This window comes from Heteronotia binoei, chromosome 2 (genome assembly GCF_032191835.1).
Source record: "Heteronotia binoei isolate CCM8104 ecotype False Entrance Well chromosome 2, APGP_CSIRO_Hbin_v1, whole genome shotgun sequence".
Lineage (NCBI taxonomy): Eukaryota > Metazoa > Chordata > Lepidosauria > Squamata > Gekkonidae > Heteronotia > Heteronotia binoei.
In genome coordinates this window covers 205,277,786-205,305,047 of record NC_083224.1, presented here as the reverse complement: position 1 = coordinate 205,305,047, position 27,262 = coordinate 205,277,786, and the positions used below count along the sequence as shown (strand labels likewise).

At 45.9% G+C, this 27,262-nt stretch overlaps 2 protein-coding genes across 2 annotated transcripts in view; one reads left to right on the top strand and one right to left on the bottom strand.

Annotated features, from left to right (window-relative positions):
• Positions 1–1,962: 1,962 nt before the first annotated feature.
• Positions 1,963–5,448, top strand: MICOS13 (mitochondrial contact site and cristae organizing system subunit 13). The gene is made up of 4 exons (XM_060232895.1): positions 1,963–2,174; positions 2,682–2,838; positions 3,784–3,835; positions 5,247–5,448. The coding sequence occupies exons 1-4, from the start codon at positions 2,146–2,148 to the stop codon at positions 5,342–5,344; spliced, it is 336 nt and encodes a 111-aa protein (XP_060088878.1). The 5' UTR covers positions 1,963–2,145; the 3' UTR covers positions 5,345–5,448.
• Positions 5,449–13,511: 8,063 nt separating this feature from the next.
• Positions 13,512–27,262, bottom strand: part of LOC132567212 (scaffold attachment factor B1-like) — a 46,088-nt gene continuing 32,337 nt past the window's right edge. The window contains exons 16-21 of the mRNA XM_060232899.1: positions 26,453–26,590; positions 25,895–25,937; positions 24,013–24,125; positions 15,427–15,539; positions 14,492–14,543; positions 13,512–13,877 (exon numbers count right to left, since the gene is read on the bottom strand). Of these exons, the coding sequence (XP_060088882.1) occupies positions 13,748–13,877; positions 14,492–14,543; positions 15,427–15,539; positions 24,013–24,125; positions 25,895–25,937; positions 26,453–26,590 (589 nt within the window). The 3' untranslated portion in view covers positions 13,512–13,747. The remainder of the gene's footprint in view (positions 13,878–14,491; positions 14,544–15,426; positions 15,540–24,012; positions 24,126–25,894; positions 25,938–26,452; positions 26,591–27,262) is intronic.

Genomic DNA, 27,262 nt, shown 5'->3' with positions numbered 1-27,262 from the left:
TAAGGCAACAGCCTTTATACAGTAAGCAGATGTGTAGTATTGGGTGGAGTCCTTTGTTGTTCTGCTCGTGATTTTGTAATGGAGAGAATAAGGAACTGTATATAAAGGAGTCCTCATGGTTTCGCTTGTCTGGTTCTTCCTCAGCCTCTTCTCCCAACGTTTCATAGAGCCACAGTAACTTTGTTTCAAACACGGATCAATACAAGCTCTAATTTTCTCCTGCCGGCTCTCCTAAGGAACTGATCCCTGTAGTCTGGAGAGCAGTCATAATAGCATCTCCAGGGGCCACCTATATGTTGGCATCCTACTTCTTGTTTGATTTTGCTTTGGATCTCTATGTGGCTGCATTTTGGTAATAAAATTTCAGTTCTGGCATTTTTCAGGTGCCCACTTCGTCTGGTTTTCCATGAAAACAATTAATACATGGAGAATTACTGAGAATAAAATCACAGCACTAGTTATAAAAGTACTTGGGAAAATTACACCAGTAGTGTTTGCAAAGTTTAAAAGGTGATAAATCTAAGAAAAATAGTTTCCCTAGAATAAGAAAAAAAAACAAAGCAACACAATGAAGTTTTTAAAAAAGAAACAACCCAAAACTCATCAAGAACAAGGCAGCTTACAAAATGACAGGAAAAAAATAAGCCTCAAAATCAAATTGTGATTACAACAAAAGTTGATCAAAGTTAATAACCAACCAAAGCAAAACACTGATTTTATGAGAGTATTAAGCAAAAGGGTTTCCAGCAGAAGAAAGTTCAAATCCAGTGGCACCTTTTAGACCAGCGGTATCAAACCCATTTGTGATGAGGGCCGCTTCTGACATAAATAAGACCTTGTCAGGCCGGGCCATGCTGAGCTGGGCCATGTGTCTGCCTATTTAAGATTGGGTAGCAGAAATATAAACTTTATAAAGGACACAGACAAACACATACACACACAATTAAAACATGCTTAAAACATTAGCACTCATTGGCCTTAAAGGTGCTTTCTTTGTATCTCTCTTATGGCATCCAAGGAATTGGGCAAAGGAAGCTCTGGCTCTTTCTTTCCTTCCTTCCCCAGGGGATGAGGAGGGGAAGGACCTCAGCTAACAGAAGGAAGATAAGCTTGACTCAGTAGCTCTGCTGTGCGATTGAGAGAGCCTGGCAAAGCAAGTTCTCCCTCCCCAAGGGACGAGCCTCAGCCAATGGAGGAGATACAGGCTTTACTCTGTAGCTCCCGTGTGATTGAGCAAGCCTGGCAAAGCAAGCTGTGATGCAGAAGGAAGCAACAGAGAGGGAGAAAGAAGCAGATGACAGCCAGTTGCTTGAGGGCCCAATAGGAGCCCTCTGGGGGGCTGATTTGGCCCCTGGGCTGCACGTTGACACCCTTGTTTTAGACCAACAAAGTTTTATTCAAGGTATAAGCTTCTGTGTGCACACACACTTCTTCAGATACCCTGAAATGGAAGTTACCAGTCCATAAAAAGAACAAATTTCATTAAAAGCTTTCGTGTACATGCACAAGTGTTTCAGTCTGGGTATCGAATGCAACTTGTGCATGCACACAAAGGGTTATGTTCAGAATAAAACACTGTGTTTCATGAAAACTTATTCCCAGAACGAAACACTTGTGCATGCACATGAAAGCTTATACCCAGAATGAAACTCTTGTGCGTGAATATGAAAACTTCTATCCAGAATTAAACGTTGTTGGTTTTAAAGGTACCACTGGCCTCAAAGGGTGTCCCATGGTAACAAGATAATTTCCACACAGAGACCAAAGCGTGATCAATTCAAGAATAACTCGTGCCAATACACTTTTCGAGCGAATTAGTCTGCAAATACACTTTTCCTATGCTCAGCTCCAACCAGCCTTTAAACATAAGCGCCCTTGGAAGTCTGAGCATAGAGTTGAAAGGGTAGAGCAGGCCTGCCCGAGAGGACAGCTGACCTCATCCGCTCAATTCAACCAACCCCTGCTCGCCGCATCTATTTTCAAGCGCCGGAAATGGGCCTTGTCTTCGTTAGGAGGAAGAAGGAAGTCGCGTAGCGGTCGAGGCAGAGGTTGCCATAGAGACTGCAGTTCCCGAAAGGCTTTGCGGCAGCCGGCCCGCCTGCTGAAATCGGTGCCCTTGGGCCGGAGGCGGAGGCAGAGGCAGCGATGGCGCCGCAGATGTTACCCGCTGCCAGGTGAGTTAAAGGGAGCTGTTCGGGGGTTTTAATATATATACTAAATTCGGGAAGGCCGAATGGGGGGGGGGGGGGAGATCAACCTAGCGATATCCGGTGTTTGGAAAGAGTCACCGCCTTGTGCATTTTAAACTTGGCAGTTCTGACAGTGGCCGTGTGGGACTTCCGTGTTCAGAGGCTGTTAGGAGACATGGTGAGGGTGGCTGTGGGTCTTCGGGGGCATCTGTTTGGCCACAGTTGGGAAACAGGATGTTGGGCCAGGGTAGGTATGTCAACCTCCAGGAGTTACAGCTCGTCTCCAGACTGCAGAGATCAGTTCCCCTGGAGAAAATGGCTGCCTTGGAAAGTGGGCTCTGTGGCATTGTACCCCACTGAGATCCCTGCCCTTCCCCCAAATCTCCAGGAGTTTCCCAACTGGGATCTGCCAGTGGCACGGGGTGGGGGGGAACCTGGCCGCCTGAGTGGATCAGATGCTGCCTAGCTGTAGCCATGTCCTTTTCTGCCCAGGTTCCTAGTGAAAGGAGGCTTGGTTGGAGGTGCTGTTTACATAGTCTATGAGCAAGGACTCTTAAGTGGCAGTGACCAGGGGGCTGAAGCACTCCGGAAAGCCCAGGAGGCATTGCCCCCAGCTGTGGAGGAATGGACCAGATATTTTGGTTGGCAGGTAAGTGCTGAAAAGAAGCTACTTATTGTTTGATATTGCAGAAAGATTTCATCCCCATTGCTCTCAAAAATTCACTCTGGTGCTTAAAGGACCCAGTAAACATCTAATAAAGTCACAAACTCAAAAACAGCAAAAGCAACCCATGTTAAAAATGACCTGCAGCATTACAATCCCAGCAGCAAAACAAAGACAAAACATGTTAAAAACAGGAGCTGTGAAAGCCCTCCACAAATGCCCAGGAGAATTGACTGGGCTTTCTTCTTAGTGCTGAAGTGCTGTGTAGATTTGGCGCACTGCTGCAGACATGGAGTTCCAGAGCTGAAATGCCACCCCTACTCACCCACGCAATGTTAAGATTGATCTGGGACTGGTTTTTTTTTTCTGTGAGGCAGATAAGGCTGAGAAAGGAAGAGACTGGCTCTGAGTTACACAAGATTGTAGCGGTGTGTGGGTTTGAACCCAGTGGAGCTCTTAGCTTATGGCCAGTTTGCATCAGATCCGGGTTAACAACCCCATACATCCATGAAGGTGACCTTGGGTCAGTCATTCTCAAACTAACCTACCTTGCAGGGTTGTGAGAATAAGATGGAGAAGGGAAAACCATGTATGCCATCCTGAGAAGAGGAAGTGCAGGATTTTAAAAATGTGGTAGGTAAGAGCTATTGGGGAAGGATTTGATCCCAGGACTTTGGAGCGCCTGCTCTTAATTACATGCTCTTGAGATGTGGCTGATTGTCTGGCCTCTTTAGCCTAGCAGTTTTATTCCAAACATATTTAAGTTTGTGTTCTCTTTTTAGATTAATGTTGGGTGGGGGTGGGAGGCTTTGGCATCTAGCTTCAGATCTTGCCTTTTCTTAAGTTTTGATAAGCTCTTGGTGTTGACTTTAAGCTCTTTTTCTGATGGGTTTTGTTTTAAATAAAATATATCTGGTTTAATTCTTGCAGCTTCCATCAATTCCAAAAACTGAATTTTCTTTTGCCAATTCCTGGAACTCAGGTAAGAATGATAGATTCCCCCCCCACACACACACACACACCTTTGTTTTTTTGTTCCAGTCTGTAGTCTGGGATGGGGATGGGGGTGGTGGAGGAGGGAGCAAAAGCCCTTTCACTTGTCCATCATTGATTTACCGAGCTGGATTGCTCTCACAGAGTCCACTTGAGTCAATTTGGGGTATTTTACCTCCTCAGACTCCTCTATTATGCATGAGAGAACTAATGGCCTCCACCTTGTTAAAGCTCACATTCATGCCATCCTCTCTGGAATATTACAGGGCCAGAATCCTGATTCCCCACAGAGACCAATGGTATATCTTCAAGAGGCCCCCACCTGGGGGCACACAAGCCTTCCCATCAACAATGGGAATTCAAACTGCCTTGGAACATGGAGGTTCAGCTTTGCCACCTGGGCTAATGGATTCATGCGTTTGTCTAATTCAATTTTTAAATATATGCAGAAAGCATTGCCCTAAAGTAGAGAAAGGTTGATCTGATCCTCAGGAAAGAGTCAGGGCAGTGGACCTCAGGCTCCAGGGTTCCCGAGCTGGATCCCAAAGATCATAGCCAGCTTTTCTTTCCTATCCCTGCCTGAACTATTTTGCCTGCTGCAGATTCCAGAAAGGGCTGTGCTGTGTCATTGAATGTATTGGACATTTTTATATTAATACTTTCTTTTTTAAAATGCAGAAGTGGTGGGGAGAAAGCAATAAAAATTAGACAATTGCCAATGGAGATCTTTGTGTATAGGGGCCGCAAGTGGGTGCTTCCTGTTAATCAAATTCACTTTACTCTGTTTATGTGGAGGGTTTTTAAAAAGAAGGAAAAGGTAACAGTCCATAGGCTCCTGCTGAGGAGTAGGGAATTGCTCCCTGCTCCTGTGGAGAAGAAATCTTTCGGGCTTCTGGTTCACCCAGCCACAGGCTCATACCTTGGGAAGATGCTAAGCCATATTCTTTTCAAAGATTTGGCTTTTCAAAGATCTGGTTTTCACGGCTGGTAACATCATTAGGGTTTGTAGAATCTTTCGGGATCAAGTGCCGTGTTCTACTGGAGAAAGTTTTCCTTCCAGATGTTTCGTTCTCATCAATGCATCAATGCACAGCAGCCAAGAAGGTCAGAGCGCCTGCTCCGGCTGCAACGCCACTGAGGATGTTCTCCGCAGCTGAAAACGAAACGTCTGGAAGGAAAACTTTCTCCAGTAGAACACGGCACTTGATCCCGAAAGATTCTACAAACCCTAATCATATTCTTTTCATTCAACCTTTGCTGTTGTGGAACTGTACTTCTGTCCACTGCTTTTGCTAGTTCATTGAACGGTAGACTGAGGCAGACACTGCACAAAATAAACCAAAGTTGCTCAGGCTGTTTATTTGGATTTTCTTTAGGGTTTCCCCCTTTTCTTTTTGCAGGAGTTGAGATGGTCATCGGTGCTCTCTCTGTAGCCCCGACCAGGGCTTGTGAATACACACAGCATGGCTGGAAATACCTGAAGGATCTCATCAAATGAAACCCTACCAAAGAGCATTGGTTTTTCTTTCTTTCTTGATGACTCAGGGGGAATTGACAGCTGCAGGTTGGTCCTGGGGCTTGGAATAAAGACCTGGCAACCAACTTCTGTCTTGTTGAAGTCTCAGCCTCCCAGACAGAGGTCTCAGATGCAATCTAGGTATTTTTGCAATCCGTTCTGCTTTAGATAGTACAAGAAGAGAAACCCTACTGGTTTGCGGAAAGTGGCAACTACTTGTGTTCTCAGCAGGCACTCTGTTCTCCATGTTGAAGCCCAACAATACATGCTGCCCTAAACTGCTGGGAGGAAAGGTGAAAAAGTAATAGCTTCAGAGTGGTTCTGGGAGGGAGACATTTACCCTCTGGAAAATCTTGCACAGATACAGTCTCCCTTTCCTCCTTACTGGAACAAAATGGAGCTTAAATGAAAAGCAAGATGAGAGATTTTGAATTGGATAATTTAAAAAAAAGATTGGATTTAATAGTATAATATGGTTTAATAGTATAATATGGAGTGGGTGTAGAGGAGAGTGATGAGGATGATCAGGAGACCAAGCCCTGGGGGGCTGAGTGACTTGGCAATGTTCAGTCTGGAGAAGAGGAGGTTGAGGGGGACATGTATCTGGGCTGTCCCTTAGAGCAGGGGTGGGAAACCTTTTTTCTGCCAAGGGCCATATGGATATTTATAACATCATTTGCAGGGTATAAAAAATTATCAACGTAAAAAACAGTTCTCCGCCAGCAAAATTAATGAATTTTGCTGGCCTGAATTAATGATTCAGGCCAGCAAAATTAATGCACATAATTGTTTTTCTATTTGAAATCATGTGGGGAGAGCCTAATCTGGTACGTACACACACACACACACATATACCCAGCTCGCTGCCCTAGGCAAATGCCTAGCTCCAGGGCTTTTTTGTACAAAAAACCCAACAGGAACTCAGTAGCATATTAGACCACATCCCCTGATACTAGCATATTAGGTCACACATTCATTAGCATATTAGACCACACCATCTGGGATAATCAAGTGCAAACTGAACTGTGAAGGTAACTTTCCAGGCCCTGCAGCAATTCTGGCCAGCCAGCTAGGCCCCAGGGAGGTTGCCATACAGTACATCTGGGCCCTGTGATCCCTGCCTGGCCCTGGGGAGGCTGCATGGCTGGGCCCCACAAGAGGAAGGCAGGGAGCTGTTCCTCTTGGCAGCTGAGGAGAGGACTTGAAATAATAGTCTAAATTAAGGGTGGAATGGTTTTGACGATATTAGTAAAAACTTTTTTACAATAAGAGTTGTTCAGCAGTGGAATCAGCTCCCAAGGGAGGTGGTGAGCTTGCTCTCACTGGCTGTCTTTAAGCAGCAGCAGGACAAACCCTTGTCAGAGATGTTCTCAGTTGCTTCTGTATTGAATTCTGGTTGGACTAGCTGGCCTGTGTATGGCCCCTTCCAAATATGTGACTTTAAGTGACACCAGTTGGGGTAGCAAATTCACTCTCTGCTCATATAAATAATATTGTTGGTGTTATCAGTAATCAATAGATCTAATTCTCACTCAGGGCTGGGGATTCTGACACCCCAGCAGGCCCCATCCCAAGTTTCAGTTGGGGAGGGGGGCCTGGATCTGAGCACACCTGCTGCCACAGCGCCCCACCCCTGGGAAGACTGAGTAGAATCGGGGTGGGGGGGGGTGGCTGCCTTCGCGTTCCCCAGGTCTGTTCTTTGAAAGGCAGGGGAAGGCAGACTCCAAGAAGCATACACGCTGCCACAGCACATCAGAAGGAGGGGGCACCCAGTGGTGCCCCTGTAGACCAGGTGGCGCCCTAGGTGGCTACCTACTCCTATACGCCAGACCTGTTACTGTGGCCAAATCTGTGGATACCACAGATTGGAACCACGAACTGACAAGATCTTTCTATAGAAAAGCCCAAATTTGTAGAAAAATCTTAAAACACCTGGAGTGGTTCCATTAATTGCAGCAACAACTGTAGCTTTAAGAAACAAATACCTTCATTGGCTATTACTAGGCAACTACAGAAGTACTGCCAGCCTTTGAGTCTTGATTTTTCTCTTTAAAAAGCAGAGGGGGGGGGGCTGGGTGTTTTGGCTTCTGAGGGTGTACTCATTGGGGCTAAACCTGCCAACATATGAACATATGAAGCTGCCTTATACTGAATCAGACCCTTGGTTCATCATGAAGTTGGAAGGGATCTCCAGAGTCATCTAGTCCAACCCCCTGCATCAAAGTCTGCTCAGTGGCTTTCCAGGGTCTCAAGCTGAGGTTTTTCATGCCTGCTTGCCTGGACCCTTTTTAATTTGAGATGCCGAGGATTGAACCTGAGACCTTCTGCTTACCAAGCAGATGCTCTACCATTGAGCCATCATCCGTCCCCAACAACCACCAGGCTGCTTGCCTGACTCACTCAAACTTGCTTCCTTTTTACTGTAACAGCAGCCACTAAATTAAGGCCAGTGTAGTGGTTAGAGTTTCAGATTAGGATCTGGGAGACCCTTGTTTGAATCCCTGCTCTGCCATGGAATCTTCCTAGGTAATCTTGGCCAGCTACCTACTCTCAGCCTAACCTACCTCACAGGATATTTGTTAAGATAAAATAGATCTGAATCATGTAAGCTGCTCTGGGTTGGATAGAAAGGTGGAGTATAAATTAAATAGATAATAAGATGGAGTGGCAAATAAAAGGTAAGTCAGTTGGTGGGTGGGAAGGAGAGGAAGATTTATACCCCACCCTTCACTTGGGCGTCTCAGAGTGGTTTACAATCTCTCCCTCTCCCTACAACCGGCACCCTGTGAGGTAGGTGGGGCTGAGAGCTCTGAGGGAACAGTTACTGGCCTAATGTCACCCAGTTAGCTGCAAGTTGAGAAGTGGAGAATCAAACCTGGTTCTCCAGATTGAAGTCTACTGCTCTTAACCACTACGCCAAACTGGAAACAAGAAAAGATGAGGATATAGGAAAATGAGGGGCTGCCAGGAGGAGGAAAAGAAGTGTTGGGAGGGGATACTGGGGAAAGTGAGTTGCCCCCTGAAAGTCCTTGCAAGGTCCCCACTATGCAATTGGGTGTGGCAGCTGGCACTGCATAACTGGGTTCAGCAGCTGGCCTAGCACAGTGTCCAGTCCAGCTGAAGCTACCCAGATGTTTTCCAGTGAGAGGCAGCCATGTGGAAAGAAAGAGGAACAGCTGAAGCCGGGGCAGAGAGAGTGGAAAGTGGCCAGTGTGTGCAAAGGAAAGAATCAGGGCTTTCAGGGAGCTTAAAGAGGAAATAGTGGGGGATGAGGGAAATGAGATCCCCTCAAGCAAGAATAGCAGTCCCTGCATCTTTAAGAAAGAAGAACTCAGTGGTCATTGTGAGGGTTGCTAGGCAACTGCAACAAGATTGCAAGCCCTCAGACCTTGGTTTCTATCAATAAAATAGAGGGCAGGGCCCTTTCAAGGGCTGTCTGTTTCCCAGACCACCCTTACCTCCTTCCCTCCTGCTCTAGATATAGAGGGCCAGGTTCAGTAGCAGCTACAGGGCAATTTGGTAGGGGTTTTTTTAAAGAACAAGGTAGCAGAGTCTAGGCTCCTGTTGAGGTGCCAGGAATCTGCCCCCCCACCCTGCCCTGTGGTACAGAAACCTCTCATGTAGGTGGCAAAGCCCAGCCACAGGCTCACACCGTTACGGTAACACTAAGCTGCATTCTTTGTTCTGCTTCTGCCCTTGTTGGAACTGTGTTTCCACCACTTGGCAAGTTCCTCAAGCCTGCTTGCAGAAGCCTTCTATGGCTCCATGGAGCTGTCTTCTAGAGAGGCATGGTGGACCCACCCAGTTCACCACCTAAGTGACAGATGCAACAGCAGCTGGGGGTGGGGATAGGGTTCCCAGATCCCCTGGTTGAAGGGGGGACCCCTGCTGACAGGCCCCACTGCCCTGCAGTCAAGATCAGCTGGCCAGTAGGGGGGAACTTTCCCTGAAAAAAAGGGAGGCTCTGCCAAGGTGTAGCAACCCATATAACCCAAAGTAACATCATGATTTCCAGGATCTTGTGGTGACACTCTATTTTGGCAAAAACTCTACAGCAAATTTAGCTTCGACCATAGAGTTTTGCCCAAATAGAGCATCTCCCCAGTGCCATCACTTCTGGCTCATGTGGGCATGTCAGCAGAGCCTCCTCCTCCCCCCCCCCCCATCCTCTGCTGGTTGCCAGGAAGGACTTGGCAACCCTAGGTGGGGACTCAGGAGCTGGCCTCCCTGGTAAGAAGGAACTGAAGGGAATGGGGCTTTGAGCCACCAAATGGAATCAAGGGCTCTGCTTTTTTTTTTAATTAGAATAGTTTTTGGCTAAGTGACAAATCCACAGACCTTTACATTTCATGGCCTTCAGGCCAGTTTATAACAGTTCTTTGTACCTCTGTGTGTGCACGCATCTCTCTGTGTATAACGTATCTGACAACTGAAAAGAATACTTGGTGCCACTAATGAAAGCTAAACCAGTTAAGTCTTTAAAGTGCCTCAAGCCTTTCAGTTTTTTGAACAAGTGGTAACTTTTTGGCATTTTCAAGCTGGATTGTTCTGCAAGGTTGTACAGTGTGGCTGGGGTGCGGTGGGAAGTAACCCACAAGAATTTTTATTAATGCACAGCTCTTGTTGCAACTACTGAAAAAATACATTTTGCATCTGGCCAGGATTGAATCTCTTGCTTCACAATAAGATAAAACCCTCCAAGGAAGGAGAGCACACCACCTCCTGAGGAAGCCTAGTCTCTAGACCCCTCACCATCTTCGTCACCCTCCTCTGGATCCATTCCAGCTTGTCTATATCCTTCTTAAAATGTTGTACCCAAAAATGAACACAATACTCCAGGTGAGGTCTTACCAGAGCAGAGTAAAGCACTACCATCAATTCACATGATCTGGACATGATCTGATACTTCTGTTGATATAGCCCAAAATTGCATTTGCCTTTTTAGCCACCACATCACACTGATTCATGTTCAGAATATGGTTCACTAAGACCCCTAGATTTTTTTTGCACATACTGAGACAAGTCTCCCCCATCCTATGATTATGCATTTGATTTTTCTACTTAAATGCTGAACTTTACTGATTCCTACCTCTTTGCTCAGGATCTTAACATGCAACGGTCACTTCCAGGCTAGATTACTATAATCTGCTGTACATGGGCTTGCCCTTGAACCTGATCCAGAAACTCCAGCTGGTGCAAAATGCAGCAGTGTGCCTGCTGACTGCATTGCCTATAGAGTATATTCATTCAGTGCTCCACCAATTTCATTGGCTGCCAGTTGAGTATCAGATCTTTTTCAAGGTAATGGTGTTAACCTTTAAAGCCCTTAACGACCTGGGACCAGCATATCTGAGGGACCGCCTCTCCCCCATTATGCTCTGCTGAGCGGCACTTTCTGGTTGTCCCTGGCCCAAAGGATGTTCATTTAGTCTCAACTAGTGCCAGGGCCTTTTCTGTCCTGGCTCCTACCTGGCGAAACAAGTTCCCACTGGAGATCTGGGCCCTGATGGAGGAAGCATTAGGCAGTGACTGTTGCTAGGCAACCAAGCATTCTTTTGTCAGTTAAAACCTTTGAGGGAGAACTCATCAGGCCCAGTTCTGACTATGGTTGCCAGCTCCAGGTTAGTGGGAAATTCCTGATAATTTTATGGAAGAGTCTCAGGAAGCCAGAATTGCGGTAGGCTCAGGGCGGCTAACAACAGTTAAAATTCATTGTACACATACATTTGCAGTTTCAATCCTAAAATCTAAGATGGCATCAATATTAGTTCTTATTTAGCGCTGCATACAGTAATGTCAAATATTGTTTGGCACTCTATATTTATACTGGAATCGGTTTAGATATCAATGCTGTAGCTGCCTGGCTGTTTGCTCCTGTTCAGCAGCAGCCCCCCTATGACAGCCAGTGTGGCTTAGCCATTGCCAACTCCAGGTTGAGAAGTTCCTGGAGATTTGTGGGATGGAGCCTGGAGAGGGTGGGTTTGAGGAGAGGTGGGATGTCAGACAGGTACAATGCTATAGGCTCCACCCTCCAAACCAGCCATTTCCTCCTGAGGAACCATTGTTGCCAATCTCCCGGTGAGGGCTGGAGATCACTCAGAATTATATCTGCTCTCCATATGGCAGAGATCAACTCCTCTGGAGGTGGGGAGGAATGAATGAATGAAGATATTGGATTTATATCCCGCCCTCCACTCCGAATCTCAGAGCGGCTCACAATCTTCTTTATCTTCCTTCCCCACAACAGACACCCTGTGAGGTGGGTAGGGCTGAGAGAGCTCTCCCAGAAGCTACCCTTTCAAGGACAGCTTTACGAAAGCTATGGCTCACCCAAGGCCATTCCAGCAGCTGCAAGTGGAGGAGTGGGGAATCAAACCTGGTTCTCCCAGATAAAAGTCTGTGCACTTAACCGCTAAATCAAACTGGCTTTCAGTGCCTTCACTTGAGTGGGTGTGGAGACTGCAAGGGTTGAGGGGCTTTTGCTCAGAGCCTCTTTCTAGAGCCCATTGTATTTCCCCCCACAATGGGCCTTATTTCTAGTAGGTCATATTCCTGTTAATATTGGAACTTTTTATTTTTGCTAAGTGGTGTATAATATACGGTACCTTGTTTCATATTTTTGGGGACAGTTCTTGTTTCCAGATTGTCCTACTTCCATGCTGTGTGTTTTGATAATCATGAACGTGATTACCAGGCAGGACCATCCCTGCTGCCCAGCAAGGGAGCCATCTGCACTGTTGTGGATGGCTACATTGCACCCAGCAAAAATAAATGTTGGTGCTAGGCACAGAAAACTTGAATGGCCAAGGGACATATGCCCCATGGGTCAAGAGGCAAGCGGTCCTTCTCCCCTTTGGGACCAAGAACAGGAGCATGGAGGTCTAGGCAGGCAAATGTCTAGATGCGTTATCTGCAGAAGTATGGCAGTCGACAGGCCATGTGATTATGTGGTGGGTCCAGATGGGTGTTCCCCAGCTGGGCCAGGGAGCCGCTTGCACCAGTGGGTGGTGGTTCTCAAGGGACCTATAACACCCTCAGTCTATCTGCAGTGCAATGCCTGGTGTCTGTCCTGTACCTGGCCAGACCCCACCTTGAGGCTGTCTTAGGAAGGCAACAGCAGTCATGGGCAACCCATTCAGCTGTCCTCCTCTCTGCCCTTTCTGTGTGGCTTGCCTGGCATTTATCATCCTGCAAGAGCCAGTGATTATGTGGTGGGTGAGGTTGGATTGCAGGTGTTAACATATGGTGGGGGGAGATAACATGGTGGTGAGGAACTGGACACAATCTTGTGGCGGGGAAGCTGTCATTCCAGGCCTCAAGCACTGGTTCTCTTGCTGGGGACTGTCATTCCAACCCCAGAATACCTCTGCCACTCCCAGGAGCTCTCATCCTATAATTCCAGGGGCTGCCATTCTACTATCACACCAGTCCCAGAACGCCCTGCCATTCCGGTCTGAGAATGCTCCTGCTTCTCCCAGGGGCTGTCTTTCCAGTCCCACAGTAGTCTATCTGGGCTCAGAGAGCTTAATGGAAAATCCATTCCGCATTTTCTTTGAAACTACTTTGGCATAGTTATTGCTCCACTGGTTTTCCCCCATAATTAAATCCATATTGCGATCTATAACCTTAGTTGGTTATTGCTATTGAGTCTGTCCATATGTCATAACATCTTCATAAAGTTGTATGTGAATTTGCTGTCCACTTATGTAGAGGCATCTGGCTATATATATGAAATGTTAGCTACCATTCCTATGTATCTGAAGAAGTGTGCATGCACATGAAAGCATGTATCTTGAAAAACTTTTGCTGGATTTAAAATCTGTTCTACTGCTTCAGACAAACACAGCAGCCCACCTGGATCTATCAGGTAAACAGATACATACATGCAGTACTATTTGAGCGAACTAGTGTGTCATAGATGCATTCAAGTAGCATTTCTGCTAATATATTATTTAGCTAATGTGAAATATTCTTTAACTTTACTGAATATCTACTTTCCATACTAATTTGAAAATAGTGATTTTAAAGTTCATTGAGGACCCCACCCTCCATCCAGTTTTCACACTTCCCTTTCCTTGCACAGGAATACAGGATAACCATGTGATGAACAGAGTTCCAAACTTACAAAGACTTCAGAAACAGCAACCAGGCAATTGGAAACTTTTTATTTTATTTATAGAAAATGGAATGCCTCATAAAAGAAATGTACTTTCTTTTAAAGGGGGGGAGGGGCACGTACAGGAGCACATAACAAAACAAAAAATAACCTGAATGGGTTCACATCTTGAGCTATGAAGGAAAACAACGGTCAACTTAAGAGTCATGGCCAGTGGGACACTGAGCAGTAGTGTTGTAGTCTCTGGAGGGGGAGAGCCAATAAAACATTCAATAGCGACGACTGAACCGAGGATCATTGGGCCGGCTCCCTCTGTCCTGCCCTGAGAAGCCTTCGTCCTGTGCCTCTCCACCATGTGAGGCTTGGCCCTGTGTGCCGCTTGGCACGAAGCGACCCCGCCTAAAAAAGGTGACAAAATTAAGGCTTCATGAGCAACCTCTCAGTCTGCAATGACATAAGCTTACAGTGTGTTCCTAGAGTTTGGTGGGTGTGTCAAATCTGACAGTCCTGAATGCATCCTGGTGGCGATACTGGATACTAATGTAAGGCTTTTGGATCACTGGTCTAAGCAACTAAGATGCTGCTCTTCACTCACCTGCTTAAAAGGTCCGAGAGTCCTGCCTGTCTAAGGCTGTCCCTGACAGCTAAGGCTCCCTCACTGCAAAGTAGAGTGGGTCAACAAGATGTTGAGTGACTCCAGTCTCCAGGTAAAAGGTACACTTCATCAAAAATAAAGTAAGATCAGGAGGACTGCAGACTACTTGGCCTTGCTGGAAGGTCAAGGTATCAGGTCTCCCCTCCCCAGGAAAAGCCCCATAAGGAAAAAAGTTCAAGTGAGCAAACTAGCACAGAAGCCTTACAGGATGCTTGTATAACAAATGTATCCCTCGTATTAATAAGAACAGGTTTGGAAAGTACAACTTAAAAACAAAAACCAGGGGAACTAAACATCTAGCTGGAGGATGAAAGAGAAAGGACAACGGAGTTCCAGTGGCAAGTGAAAAGCTCCTTACCCAGACATTCCACCTCGCTGCATCACATGGCCACGTCTCCCTCTGCCCCCACCTGAAAGGAACACAAATATACTAAGGACATGTCCACACACACAAAAAATCAACTGCTTTGAAACTCATGAGGTGGGGTAGGGCGGGATATAAATAGAATAAAATAAATAAATAAATTGTCCTGTTCCTGTACCCACAGTAGTTGTGTCTGCAACTACTGTTCCTTTGTCAAAAACAAAAACTCCTGAGTTCAAACAAAAGCATAGCATTCTCACTGCTAGAGAGCCTACCCAAAGCTGCTTACAACATAAACATCATAAAAATGATTAATATCATTCCAGCACAGTAGAGGCCAGAGGGACATGAAGCTGCTTTGAACAGGTATTAAACATTTTGCTGGTTAATAAAATGATGCTAAAAGACCAGCCCCTTAGGTAAAAGCCTAGGTAAAAAATGTTTTGGGCTGACATCTAAAAAGAGCACAACTTGCAAGAAAGAGCTTAGCTGGCAGGGTGGACATTATTGGAAGAGGCTGTGCTTCAAATAAGACATCTTTGCTTGCTCCTGTCCTTGACTCAGCGTGAAGTTCTACTCACAGCTACACTGACAGTTCTCCTTTCCCTCACAGGACATAAACTGAAACTATCTTTTTTAAGCAATGTTCTGCACTGGAATGTTTGTGAATATTCTGTACCACTGTAATCAGTTTAGCCAATCAGCATCAGAAGTTCTACTACCATAAGCACAATGCAATTATAAACTGGTCTCCCTCCACTCCCCACCCTTTTTTGGGTACAATTCCTCCAATCAGTACAGAGAGCAAATTTATTGGTGCTAGTTGCTTGGGCAGAGATGTTTTGTCTGAAAAGTAAGATAAAAAAAACTAATCAAGATCGTTTAAGTTTTTTTAGGTGCTCTCAGTGCTGAATAAAGGAAAAAGTTACCTTGCCATCGCTCATGATCTCGCCCCGTCGCTCCTCCATGTGTGTTGCTCTGCCAGGAGCGATCTTGGTGGCCATCAAATTTTCTACTGTGATTTCCCCAGCTTCGTCCATCTCTGAAAAGAAGTTTTATAGGCTTATCTTTTATCTGCAGAAATAAAATCTACCCCACCCCCTCCTCTGGAGGAACTCAGCTTTGCTGATCTGAAGTTTTGGTTACTTGCCTCACCCTATCCTGTTAAAAAAAATATACAGTACCTCACCTATAGTGTCTCTTCAGGCAGCCAGTGTGATAGAGTGGTGAGTGCTCTGAACTAGGACCTGGGGGATCTGGTCTTTAATCCCACCTCTGCCATGAAGCTCAATGGGAGACCTTCGGCTAGTTGCTCTCTCTCTGCAAAACCTGCTTGAAAGGCCTCTCTGGAGGACAAAATGGGGGGCAGGGAAATATGTCTACTGCCCTGAGCTCCCTGATGGAAAGGCCAGCTAAACCTTTCAGAGCAAGATAAATATCTGTGTTGGGAAAGGGGGATTATCATCTCCCAGCTATTTTGTAACTAAGATGGTTGAATTTGACATCCTACAACTTCAACCCCAAGGAACAAGTGGTATTATTTAAAAAATGAGAAGTTGGTTTTGATATTTAAAGTTACAGGCATAACAAAACATTGTTTAAAGACACCATGTTTAACAGTGCCATTCTGGTCAGATGATGTGAAACAGCCCTTCTGAACTGAACTGAAAGCATCAAGACAAACAATAAGCATTTCTTTACATATATCTGGAGCAAGAAACCAGCCAGAGAAGCAGTCGGGTCTTTGGATGATGAAGGATTAAAGGGATTGCTGAAGAAAGATGGAGAGATGGCAGAGACGCTCAATGAATTTTTTTGCTTCTGTGTTCACTGTACCCATGCCACATCCACTATTTTAAGGGAGTCTGAAGAACTGAGCCAAATTGAGGTGAACAGAGATGACGTTCTAGTAACTGGTAAATCTCCAAGTCCTTAGGAAACTCAATGATAGTTGACCTACTAATCTGTATATGTAACTTATCACTAAATTCAACTGCTGAACCAGAAAATGTTACCCCAATTTTTAAAAAGGGATCCAGAGGGGAACCAGGAAATTACAGGCAGGTGAGCCTAATGTGCAAGTGTGCAGGCAAATGTGCAGAAACTGTAATCAGAGAACCATGGAGTTGGAAGGGGGCATACAGGCCATCAAGTCCAACCCCCTGCTCAATGCAGGATCAGCCTAGACTAGCATCCCTGACCAGAATTTGTCCAGCTGCTGCTTGAAGATTGCCAGTGTGAGGGGGAGCTCACCACCTCCCTCAGTAGTTGATTCCTCTGTCGAACAACTTATCGTAAAGAAGAGTTAATATCTAGTCGGTACCGTCCCACCCTTAATTTAAGCCCATTATTATGAGTCCTCTCCTCTGCTGCCAACAGGGTGACAACCCTTCAAAGACTTCAAAAGAGCAATCTAGTTCCCTTCTCTACCTTCTTTCTCCAGATTGAACATTCCCACACCTTTTCTCTTGGCATGATCTCCAGGCCCCTGATCATCCTTGTCACTCTGTCTCATTCTGTCTACCTTCCTCCATTTAATCCACACAAAGTGACAGTTACATCTCTTTAACTGACAAGGAATGTTCATTCACAGCAGGAAGGGGCCACCAACACCAGCAGATAAACAGAGAGAACAAAAGAGCTTGCAATGGCTTTCTTTGTGTGTGTGTGTGTGTGGGGGGGGGGGGGTCAATGCCTTCACTTGGGTGGGTGGGAAGACAGCAAGGGTGGTGAGTACTCGCCCAGAGCCTCCTTCTAGAGTCTGTTGTATTTTTCTCCACAACGGGCCTTACTCCTACTACTACAAATAAATGACTGGCTACGTAGATGGTGTCATCAGGAAAGGTTTGGACTTTTGGTCCATGGATTATGCTTTCAAGATGAAGCTCTTCTATTCGGAAGATGGTTTGCACCTTACAAGGGTAGGGAAAAATATGTTTGGTAAGAGCCCTAAAAAGGAGAGATTTAAACTAAATCATATGATTTAAGCTAAATCACAATTTAAGGATATAGACAAGCTGGAGTGTGTCCAGTGAGGGGTCTGGAGACCAAATCCTATGAGGAAAGGCTGAAGGAGCTGGGTATGTTTAGCTTGGAAAGGAGAAGACTGAGAGGTGATAACAGTCCTTCACGTACTTGAAGACGGTTATTTTATCTAGAGGATGGTGCAGAGTTGTTTTCTGTTGCCCCAGAAGGTCGAACCAAAACCAATGGGTTGAAATTGAATCAGAAGAGATTTCAACTAAACATCAGGAAGAACTTTCTGACAGAGTGATTCCACAGTGGAATAGGCTTCCTTAGGTGGTGGTGGTGTCATGATATGAGATCTTAGTTTCCAGTATTGTTTTCTTTGCTAATTAGTCATATATTTGGTATATATTACTTTATATCATGTAATTTTACTTCCATTTTATGTAACCTACTTATACTTATAGATACTAATTCACTGTAATCGGATATTATTCTTGTAATGCTGCTAAAAAGAGGGGAGCCCTCTGGGAAAGAACGGTTTTGTGTGTTACCTCAATGGAATGCATTTATCTAGTCTCCCAGGAGATGGACTGAGACAGTACCAGCAGAGACTGCATACGTTTGTAGCTAACCTTAGAGTAGGCATAAATAATGCCAGGCTTGAGCCTGAAAGATTCTACAAACCCTAATGATGTTACCAGCCATGAAAACCTGAAATCTTTGATAATGCCAGGCTTGTTAATCTTTTAAAAAAGTGTTAAGTATGCAAATGATTGGGTGCACAATGGTAATGGTTTGAAGCATCTATAAATATTTATTTCGTTTTGATTGTGTCAGTTCTGGCAAGGATGACCTTGCTAGGTGTTGCTACTGATCTTTCAATAAAAGCTTTTCCTGCATTCATCAGAGGAGCCTCTTTGACACTGTGCAAAAACTCACAGGTGGGGACTCTCCTTCTTTGAAGGTTTTCAAACAGAGGCTAGATGGCCATCTGACAGCTGATCCTGTGAATTTAGGCAGATCATGAGAAGGAGGGCAGGAAGGGTTGTATCAGTTCTTGTGGCCCTTTCTTACACACCCAGGGAATTGCTGTTTGCCACTCTAGGGTCAGTCAGCAATTTTTCTCCAGGCCTGAAGGGGTTTTGCCATCTTCTGGGCATGGAGCAGGAGTCACTGGGGATGTGTGTGTGGAACGTATCTGTGAAGTTCCTGGAGGTCCTTTATGATTCTAGTAGAACTATGTGAATTAGATAAATGTCATAGGGAACTATCAATTTAGTAACAAATACAGACAGATTTCAGGCAGTTGTAACTAAAATGATTACACAAGATCACTTTAGAAATGTATATTAACTTCCTCTAACTAAAGAAGCATTAATTTTCTGGCCTAGGTGTCAAAAGTGATGTGTGTGTAAGTTCCCTGTATTTCCAAACATTCTGCAATTCATTGATCATTACCACACATAGGGGGAGTGAGCTGTGTGCCAGAGTTTTTATTATGAAGCACAACCAAAAATGGTCGCTTGCTAAGACAGTTGCTTTTTTAAAAAAAAGTTAGGTAGGCCACTTTCTACTGAATGAATTTATCAGCAGATTTCTGACTCCTATGTTGGCGACAAAAACACAGGGAAAGACAGGTTGCTTACCTGTAACTGCAGATCTTCGAGTGGTCATCTGTGCATTCACACTCATGGGATAGAGTGCCTGTGCCGATCCCCAAATTGGTACCTTAAAAGCTCGGGGTTTTTTGCACTTGGCCCCAACGGGTACGGCTTCTTTGCACAGGCATCCCAGTGTGCATGCTCGCCGGCGCAAGCGCGAGGATCCTGCCAGTTCCTTCCTGACCTCTGGAAGCCCCTACAGGAGGGGGACCGTCAGCAGTGGGGAAGGAGGGCGGGTAGTGTGAATGCACAGATGACCACTCGAAGATCTACAGTTACAGGTAAGCAACCTGTCTATCTTCTTTGTGGTCTCTGTGCTTCACACTCATGGGAGTTTAGCAAGCAAGACATACCTGGAGGCGGGAAGACGGTCAACCAGAAGAAACAGCTTGCAGCACCGCAGCTCCCAGATGAGTCCTCTGTTGAGCATGCACATCCAGTGCGTAGTGCTTCATAAAGGCATACGGAGAGGACCAGGTGGCAGCCTTGTAAACATTCGTCAGGGAAATGCCTTTCAGTAACACCACCGACGTTGCGATCGCTCTTGTAGAGTGTCCGCGAATAGGCCCAGGTAACGGCTTCTTAGCCAACAAATAACACAGTTTAATAGTCTCATTGAGCCATTTTGAAAGCTGCTGAGACGAGATCCTGGAACCTAACTTAGGAGCAGCATAAGAAACAAAAAGCTGCTGGTCCTTACAAAAACTCTTGGAGCGACTTAAATAATACAATAAAGCACGCTTCGTATCTAGAGCATGCACCCTACGTTCCTCATCTGAGGAAGGTGTAGGATGAAAAGTGGGCAAACAAACTTCTAAGTTGAGGTAGAACTGAGAAACCACCTTGGGGAGAAAAGAAATAGCAGGAGCTAACGACACTCCAGCCTCCTGAAAAACTAGATTTGGGTAGTCACAACGCATAGCCATGAGCTATGGTGCAGGTAGATGGAAGGGAGCTCCCTGACAAATGTTGTCCATCGATTTCCATCATTGCAGTGTTTGAAGTGTCACAGGTATGTAAGCATGTATGTAGGTGAAATTACAAACCTCTTTTGAAGTGAGTCCCTTAGCGGGCGAAACTGACGAAGAAACCAAAGCTGTGGGCCTCTCATCCTCAGCTTCGCAAAGAGCAGCACGCTTGTAGTCGCCGCCATCAGCCCAGCATCCGCTGCAGCTGCTGCGCCGTGCCCCACTTTTGACTCTGCAGAAGTTCGACAAGGTTGATGTCCATCGCTCTCTATTGAGGCGGAAACGCGTGATGAGGGTTCGTATCCAGCGAAGCCCCTATGAACTGAACTGTCCTTGATGGAGTAAGGTGTGATTTCTCCAAAATGACCTGCAGACCCAAGGTGTCGAGAAGACGAAGAGTGATGGCAATGTGGGATGACAAACTCTCTTTCGACTCCGCCACAAGGAGCCAGTCGTCAATGTATGGAAAGACGACTATCCCTTGAAGCCGGAGATGGGCAGCCACAACACTCATCATTTTCGTGAACACCCGAGGTGCAGTGGACAGACCGAACGGAAGAGCCTTGAACTGGAAGTGCTGAGAACCTACTGCAAACCAAAGGAAATGTCTGAATGCAGGACGGATGCTGACGTGGAAGTATGCATTCTTGAGAGGTCCAGCGTTGCCATCCAATCCCCTTGGTTGATGAGGGGCAGAATTGTTTGCAGAGTGGACATTCTGAACTTCTGGTACAAAATAAATTTGTTCAGATTCCGAAGATCCATGACTGGTCTTAGACCCCCGTCCTGCTTGGGAACCAGGAAGTAACGAGAGTAGAAGCCTCCCGTCCTGGCCTACATCGGGATCCTCGCTATGGCTTGTTTCTGTAAGAGGTTGCTCACCTCCGCCAGCAGAGGTGGGAAAGGGGGAGTGGTAATTACCACAGATTGGTTCGGAATCTGAGCAAAATCTATTTTGTAGCCTTCCGCTATGATGGAAAGCGTCCACCTGTCTGTAGTGATGGACTCCCAGGCTGACAGGAATGGGTGGAGGCGGATAGATGAAGTGGAAGAGGGGACAGTGACGCGTGCTGCCAGAAAGTCAAAGGCCCTGCTTTTGAGGGCGAGTGCCCTTGGACTTGCCGGTGGTTTGTGCTGAAGCATAACAGTTTCTGTTGTTCCCCCTGTATGGGGACCTACTCTCAGGTTGAGGAGAGTGAGGTCTCCACTGATGTTCCGGGGAGAACTTTTGGTACGGCTTCTTTGCCCAAGGCTTGTGCCACTGTTTCTGTCTTGCAGCTCTGGAAGGTTCCTGGAAGTTTTTATACTTTTATCCATTTCCTGGAGCACATTGTCAGTGGTAGAGCTGAGCAGGCCTTCACCCTCGAAGGGCAGATCTTCAACGAAGGCCCTGGTGTCCAGCTGGAGAGCCGTGGATCTGAGCCAGGAGTGGCGGTGGAGGAAGACGGCAGAAGTGATGGTCCTTGCTGAAACGTCGACCATGTGCTTTGCTGCAGCCAGTTGTTGTTTCTTCTGCAACTTCTTTGCAGCTGACCTCTTCTCCTCACTCAGGGAAGACAGGGTTAGTTGTTCCTACACTGAGTATTGGTATCTACACGGGTGTAGAAGCAGGCTTTGCCCAGGGCTCCTTCATTGCCTGTAGGATGACCTTTGTTACCGGCAGGGCAACCGCTGTAGACATATCCCGCTGCATGATGTTAAACACGTTATCGTGTACAACGGGTTGCGGCTGTGTCACTGGAAGCGAGAGGGAGAGTGCCATCCTCTTCACCAGGTCCCCGTACGACTTCAGATCCTCCGATGGTGAGATGGGAAGATCCTCAGCTGTATGAGACACTGGTGAAGGTTCCAAAGCCCGGTCCAGATTGTCGGTACCGACCTTGGAGTCCGACAATGAAGACTCTCTGTGTAGAGAATGTTCTGAGAGCACCAGAGTTGACTCTCTGATGGGCGACCGGATCGACACCGACGACCGAGGTTGGACTTCCTCCGCCACCACGCTGCGTCTGTCAGATGGGACAGAGATCTATGCCGAAGGACGCCGTCTAGAGTATTGAGACAGCCTGGACATGTGGGATGCCTCAGACTGCTGGTCCCAGTCTGCGAACTTGCGAGGAGGGTACCATTGGTACAGTGCGTAGGGATAAGCGTAAGGAGGCCATTGGCGCTGCTCCCATGGTGGAAGCGGTGGGAAGCGACGAGCTACTGTAGTTGGTTCCAGCTCTCTCCGGCCTCTCTCCTGATCCATTGGTGCCGAAGGCTCCATTGGCGCCAACCTCCGAGACCAAGTCGCTCTCATTGAGACGCCTGGACCCTGAAGAGTGGGAGCGCTGAGTCAGGTCGATCTCTTGCTCTGATGCCGATAGGCGCAGCTGCGAAGCACTGCCTCTCGACACCGAAGGGCTATGACGCAGGGACGCCAAGATCTTCCTCAGTGGAGCTGTCGATGTCGAAGCGTCATGCGAAGGGGTGAGGGATGGTCTCTTCTTCTGCTTCTCCTTCGATTTCACCTTCTTCGGTGCGGATGATCAGGTCCCCGAGTCATCCCAACGCCTCTTAGCCGGGGTGTCCACTGACCCTTCAGAAGGCCATTTCGTGGAATGCCCGCGCTCGACCGGCATCTCGGTCCTGATCAGTGAAGTCTCAGCTGATGTGACCATCGAGGCCACGGCCTCACCCATCGGTACCGACGGGCCCGATGCCATCTTTTGAGGACGAAGTGCTGACTCGACCAAAGCCGTTGAAAGCCTCGCCGCTTGATTCTTACGAGTTTGCTTGGAGAAACTCAGACAGTGTGCGCAAGAATCGACACAATGGCCCTCGCCCAGACAGAGGAAATGGCCCTCGGGGGGGGGGGGGGGGGGAGAATCTTCTTCCCACAGGAGCGGCACCTCTTAAAAAAACCCCAATGTCTTTCCATAGACGCCCAGGAAAACCCCCACCCAGGAAAGTCTCGGAGGGGGAAAACACGGGGGAAAAACTGAGCCCCGAAGGGCAAGTCCAACAAGCTTTTTTTTTTTAAACAACACTAACTATCTAACAACTAACTAACTAACTAACTACACTAAGAAAATAACAAACGGGCTATATACAACAGGAAAAAAGCAATCTAAGATTACTTTACCAACCGGGGAAATGAAAGGAGATCCTCTCAGCGCAGCGGTCAGAAAGGAACTGGCAGGATCCTCGCGCTGGCGCTGGCGAGCATGCACACTGGGATGCCTGCGCATGCCTGTTGGGGCCGAGCGTGAAAAAATCCCAGGCTTTTAAGGTACCGATTCGGGGATTGGCGCAGGCGCTCTATCCCATGAGTGTGAAGCACAGAGACCACGAAGAAGATCCAAGTCATTCTTTATGAATTTCACACTGGCACCAAGGTGGATGCTGCTGGAACCATTGCAGAAGGACTAAAACAGATGCTTGGTCTGATCCTCAAAGGCAATTTTTAACATTTTTATGGATGATCCCAATGATAGCTAAGCTGTTGCAGCTACTGCAGAATCTTGCAGCCCTCTTCTGGAGAGAGGAGTGTCACTAGAAGCAAATGAAACCAGTCAGTTCTTGCATCTGTACAGCTCTCTTTGATCTTCAGAGCTGCTGAAGGGGCTGCTAACTTGAAACAGTATAAATGGCCTGGGATCCTCATAGGAAGGCTGGAAGCTCCTGTCAAGACAAATGCTGGACAGCTAAGGTGGCCAATGGTGAGTATCTTCCTGGAATGGCATAAAAATATCTCTTTGGCTAATTGTAGCCTAGGACAGGGTGGTGCAAGGGTCAGCTTTTAATTCTGGGCAAGACCTGTGTTTGTAAAACCTTATACCCTGCCCTTATCTTTTGGGGTGAGGAAAGCTAGAGATTCTGTGAGTAAAATGTTAACCAAAATTTAAGCAATGTGACAGGGTATGCCACCACTCACCGAGACTGTGGGGGTATGCCCCGCCCCTCGCTCATATGCCGGTCAGAACCGTAGCTGCTCCAGCTATCTCGTGAGTGCCGATCTGGTCTCCCATGGCGCTCATCTGCATAGTGCTGGCAGAGTGAAGAGGATAGAGGATCAGCATTATCTCTGCTCTTGCCTTCCCTCTGATAAGGGCTGGCAGAGAAACTTGCACCCTTCTTGAGTTTCCACAACTGAATGATTGTCTTTAAGTTATAAACAAAACCTTTCCACACAAAAACTTTGAATTTGTCTGAACATAACATTTAAACCACACTTCTCTTAACCAAGTATTTCAAATAAACTAGTTGTTGCTATTCCGGCATAAAATTAAGATACGATAGGGTGGTGTTTTGCTATGAAAATATTTTTATGCTTTATTTCTGCGATTTAATGTGGGGTTTTCCATGTGTGTTAAAATGTACATTTCTAGAGTAAGAAGGAGGGAGAAACTAGGTGAGTGATCAAAGCATGTCACAATTGGATGGTAGCTGTACCCTGGGAAGCAGATTGACTGGGTTGTAGAGAGAGATTGTGTGTGAGAGAGACAAGGAAGAGAGTTGAGTGGGTGAAGAGATGGAGTGAGGTGCTGCAGGGAGTGAGAGAAATCTGTGTTCCTAGTGGAAGTTATTAGCTTAAGTGGCAAATAAGAAAAATCAGCTTAAAAATTAGCTCTATTAAAGGAGCCTTATAGTAAGAAGAACTGTACCTATCTTGAAGCCATTACCAATATGAACCATGCTGAAACCGCCATGCTGTTATACTTCTAAATAACCTGTAATTATGTTTAAAGGGAAGGGGGGGAGGAAGTGTTTTATTTAGGTAAAGAGTCCCCTTTTACCCATATGCTGGCCATTCTGTCATTCCACCAAATATTACTAAGCCATCCTGTTCTTTGGGTTCAGCTAAGAAGTTGCAGTTGAGAGCCTTTGGTGGCAGCAAAAATAAGTAGGCAGACTAAGGAAGGCAACACAAAACATAGCACCTCAGAACACTACAGGAAAATGCCTTTAGGTGTTACATATAAGGGTCTCAGAAAAAAGAGGCAAAAACGTTACAGTATACAATTCTAAAATTTTGTTTCTGAAAAAACATAAATTTGATTAAATAAATAAATAAAACAGGTGAAATTGAAGATGCTAAATTAGAGCAACAGATTCAGGAAAATTTTTGGATATGCATTTTCAGAAGACTGGCTAACAGTACTCAAATTGAGGTGGGCAGCTGTGTTGGTCTAAAGCAATGAGACAAAATTAGTCTAGCAGCACCTTTAAGACCAACAAAATTTTATTCAGGATGTGAGCTTTCATGTGCATGCACAGTCATCCTGTTTGACAAAGTGTGCATGCACATGAAAGCTCATATCCCGAATAAAACTTTGTTGGTCTTAAAGGTGCTACTGGGCTCTAACTTTGCCACAGTACTCAAATTCAATGCAGCTTCAATTGTGTGCTACATTCTGCAATATTTGGAAGCCAGGTGTTCCTGTCTGCCGTTATTTGCCTATCCTTAAAGCCCAGTTTCCACTCCTGTTCTTATAAGTCTGAATCTTTGAATCCTGCAAATCCTCTTCTTTGTCTCATTTACCAAACAATGCAAAATGCATCGAAAGCCATTAAATTGGATACATTAATTCTGACTGCAGTACATAGGTTTCTTTAAGGGCAGAAATAAACCTGGCTCTTTTCAGCAAATGCAACTGACATCCAACCAACAATTTTTTTTAGAGGAATTCTTAAATTGAAACAAGAATTGATTTTGCTACAAGTTATGCGCCCATCTTACATAACACTCTGAGGGGGATTAGCATGAGCTTTTTAGGTGCTTTCACCCTTAAAGTCCTACAACAAATACGGCTTACCTGCCCATCTCTATCTCCCATAATTCCTCGTGATCCTTCCCTCCTGGTGGGGAAAAAAAGCAGAGTCAATTCAGACCAACGCCAATTTTAATTTTCAATACTATTAAGTTTCTGTTTCTGTGGTTCTTGAACAGAAAAAGAGATTCAGACTACATACACATTTTGTTACTGTAGCCTTTGCTAGAGAATAAATACCACATTCCCCTATGTAGTCTATGAAGCTGCTTCATGTCTGTCACTTCACAGAGTCCAAAGGTAGCTCTGGCAATCAGAGACAGGTTCTTTCCCTTCCCAGTGAATGCAACTGCTTTTCCATGTGCATTCCAGACTGCTATGTAATTTATTAATTTATAGATCCTTCCCTACCCCCTATCCCATATATCATGACAAAAGATACTCTGGTTAACAAAATGCTGCACTGTGAAGGCCTGAAAAATAAAATCTCCACCTTTTTAACTAGAATGTTCCCAAACATAATGGACAGTATGTTCCCCATTCCAAATTCTTTTTGCAAGGCCCTCAACATGAGGAGATACCACCATTCACTCATTGGATAACCTGTCTAGAGAATGGTCTTGGTACCGCCCACGATCCCTGTGGTCAAAATCATGGAACCGGTCCTGGCGGTTAAAATCCGAGCGATGGCGGTCATCCATTGCCATCCGCTTTGACTCTGGCCAGTATGGGTCATCTCGCCTGCAAGGAAATTGACAGGAACTTCTCTTACTTTGCTCTCACCACACTAATAAAAGATGAGACCCAGCAAGGGAAACAGATGCTATTGCAACAAACAAAAAACAAAGAGACTGATGAAACAAAGGAAAGATGGCCTCTCCCATCAGTCTAGTGTGGTTTTTTGAACAATCTGAATCACAGCATCAAACATTCATCTTAATTCCTTTGCTCCATGATTTGATCAGGGCTCATAATGGCAGCTGCAATTCAATCACTAGGGGTAGCAACAGCTTATTGACATGCATTTCATCAAGTGAGCACTGTTCTCTTCCTAGTCTCGAGTTTCTGGCTCTGGAGGTATGTTTCTCACCGCCTGTCTCAAAGCTTCAGGGCACAACTATGTCCTTCTCACTTTGGAAACTGAAGGACTGGAATAATTCTCCTCAAGTCCTGAATTTTGCAGCAGAGCAGCCCAGATCACCAAGCAGAGACATCCACGCGGACATTAAATTACTACTTGGTGTGCAGTGCTACATAGCCTCTCTAAGAGAGGCATTAAGAGGGGTACACATGCCAATTCCCTAAACTATTTGTCACACAAATATTATTAGACTAGGAATAACTTCTGTGGACAGTATGGTCCCTGTGATCGCATCACTTTGTATGAACCACTCTTTGCTATTGAGATATGTT

Excerpts from the sequence above, each read along its gene's own strand:
- MICOS13 (XM_060232895.1), top strand. The coding sequence starts at position 2,146 with ATGGCGCCGCAGATGTTACCCGCTGCCAG. Across the intron at positions 2,175-2,681 it reads CAGATGTTACCCGCTGCCAG|GTTCCTAGTGAAAGGAGGCT; the intron begins GTGAGTTAAAGG and ends TTTTCTGCCCAG. Across the intron at positions 3,836-5,246 it reads TGCCAATTCCTGGAACTCAG|GAGTTGAGATGGTCATCGGT; the intron begins GTAAGAATGATA and ends TTCTTTTTGCAG.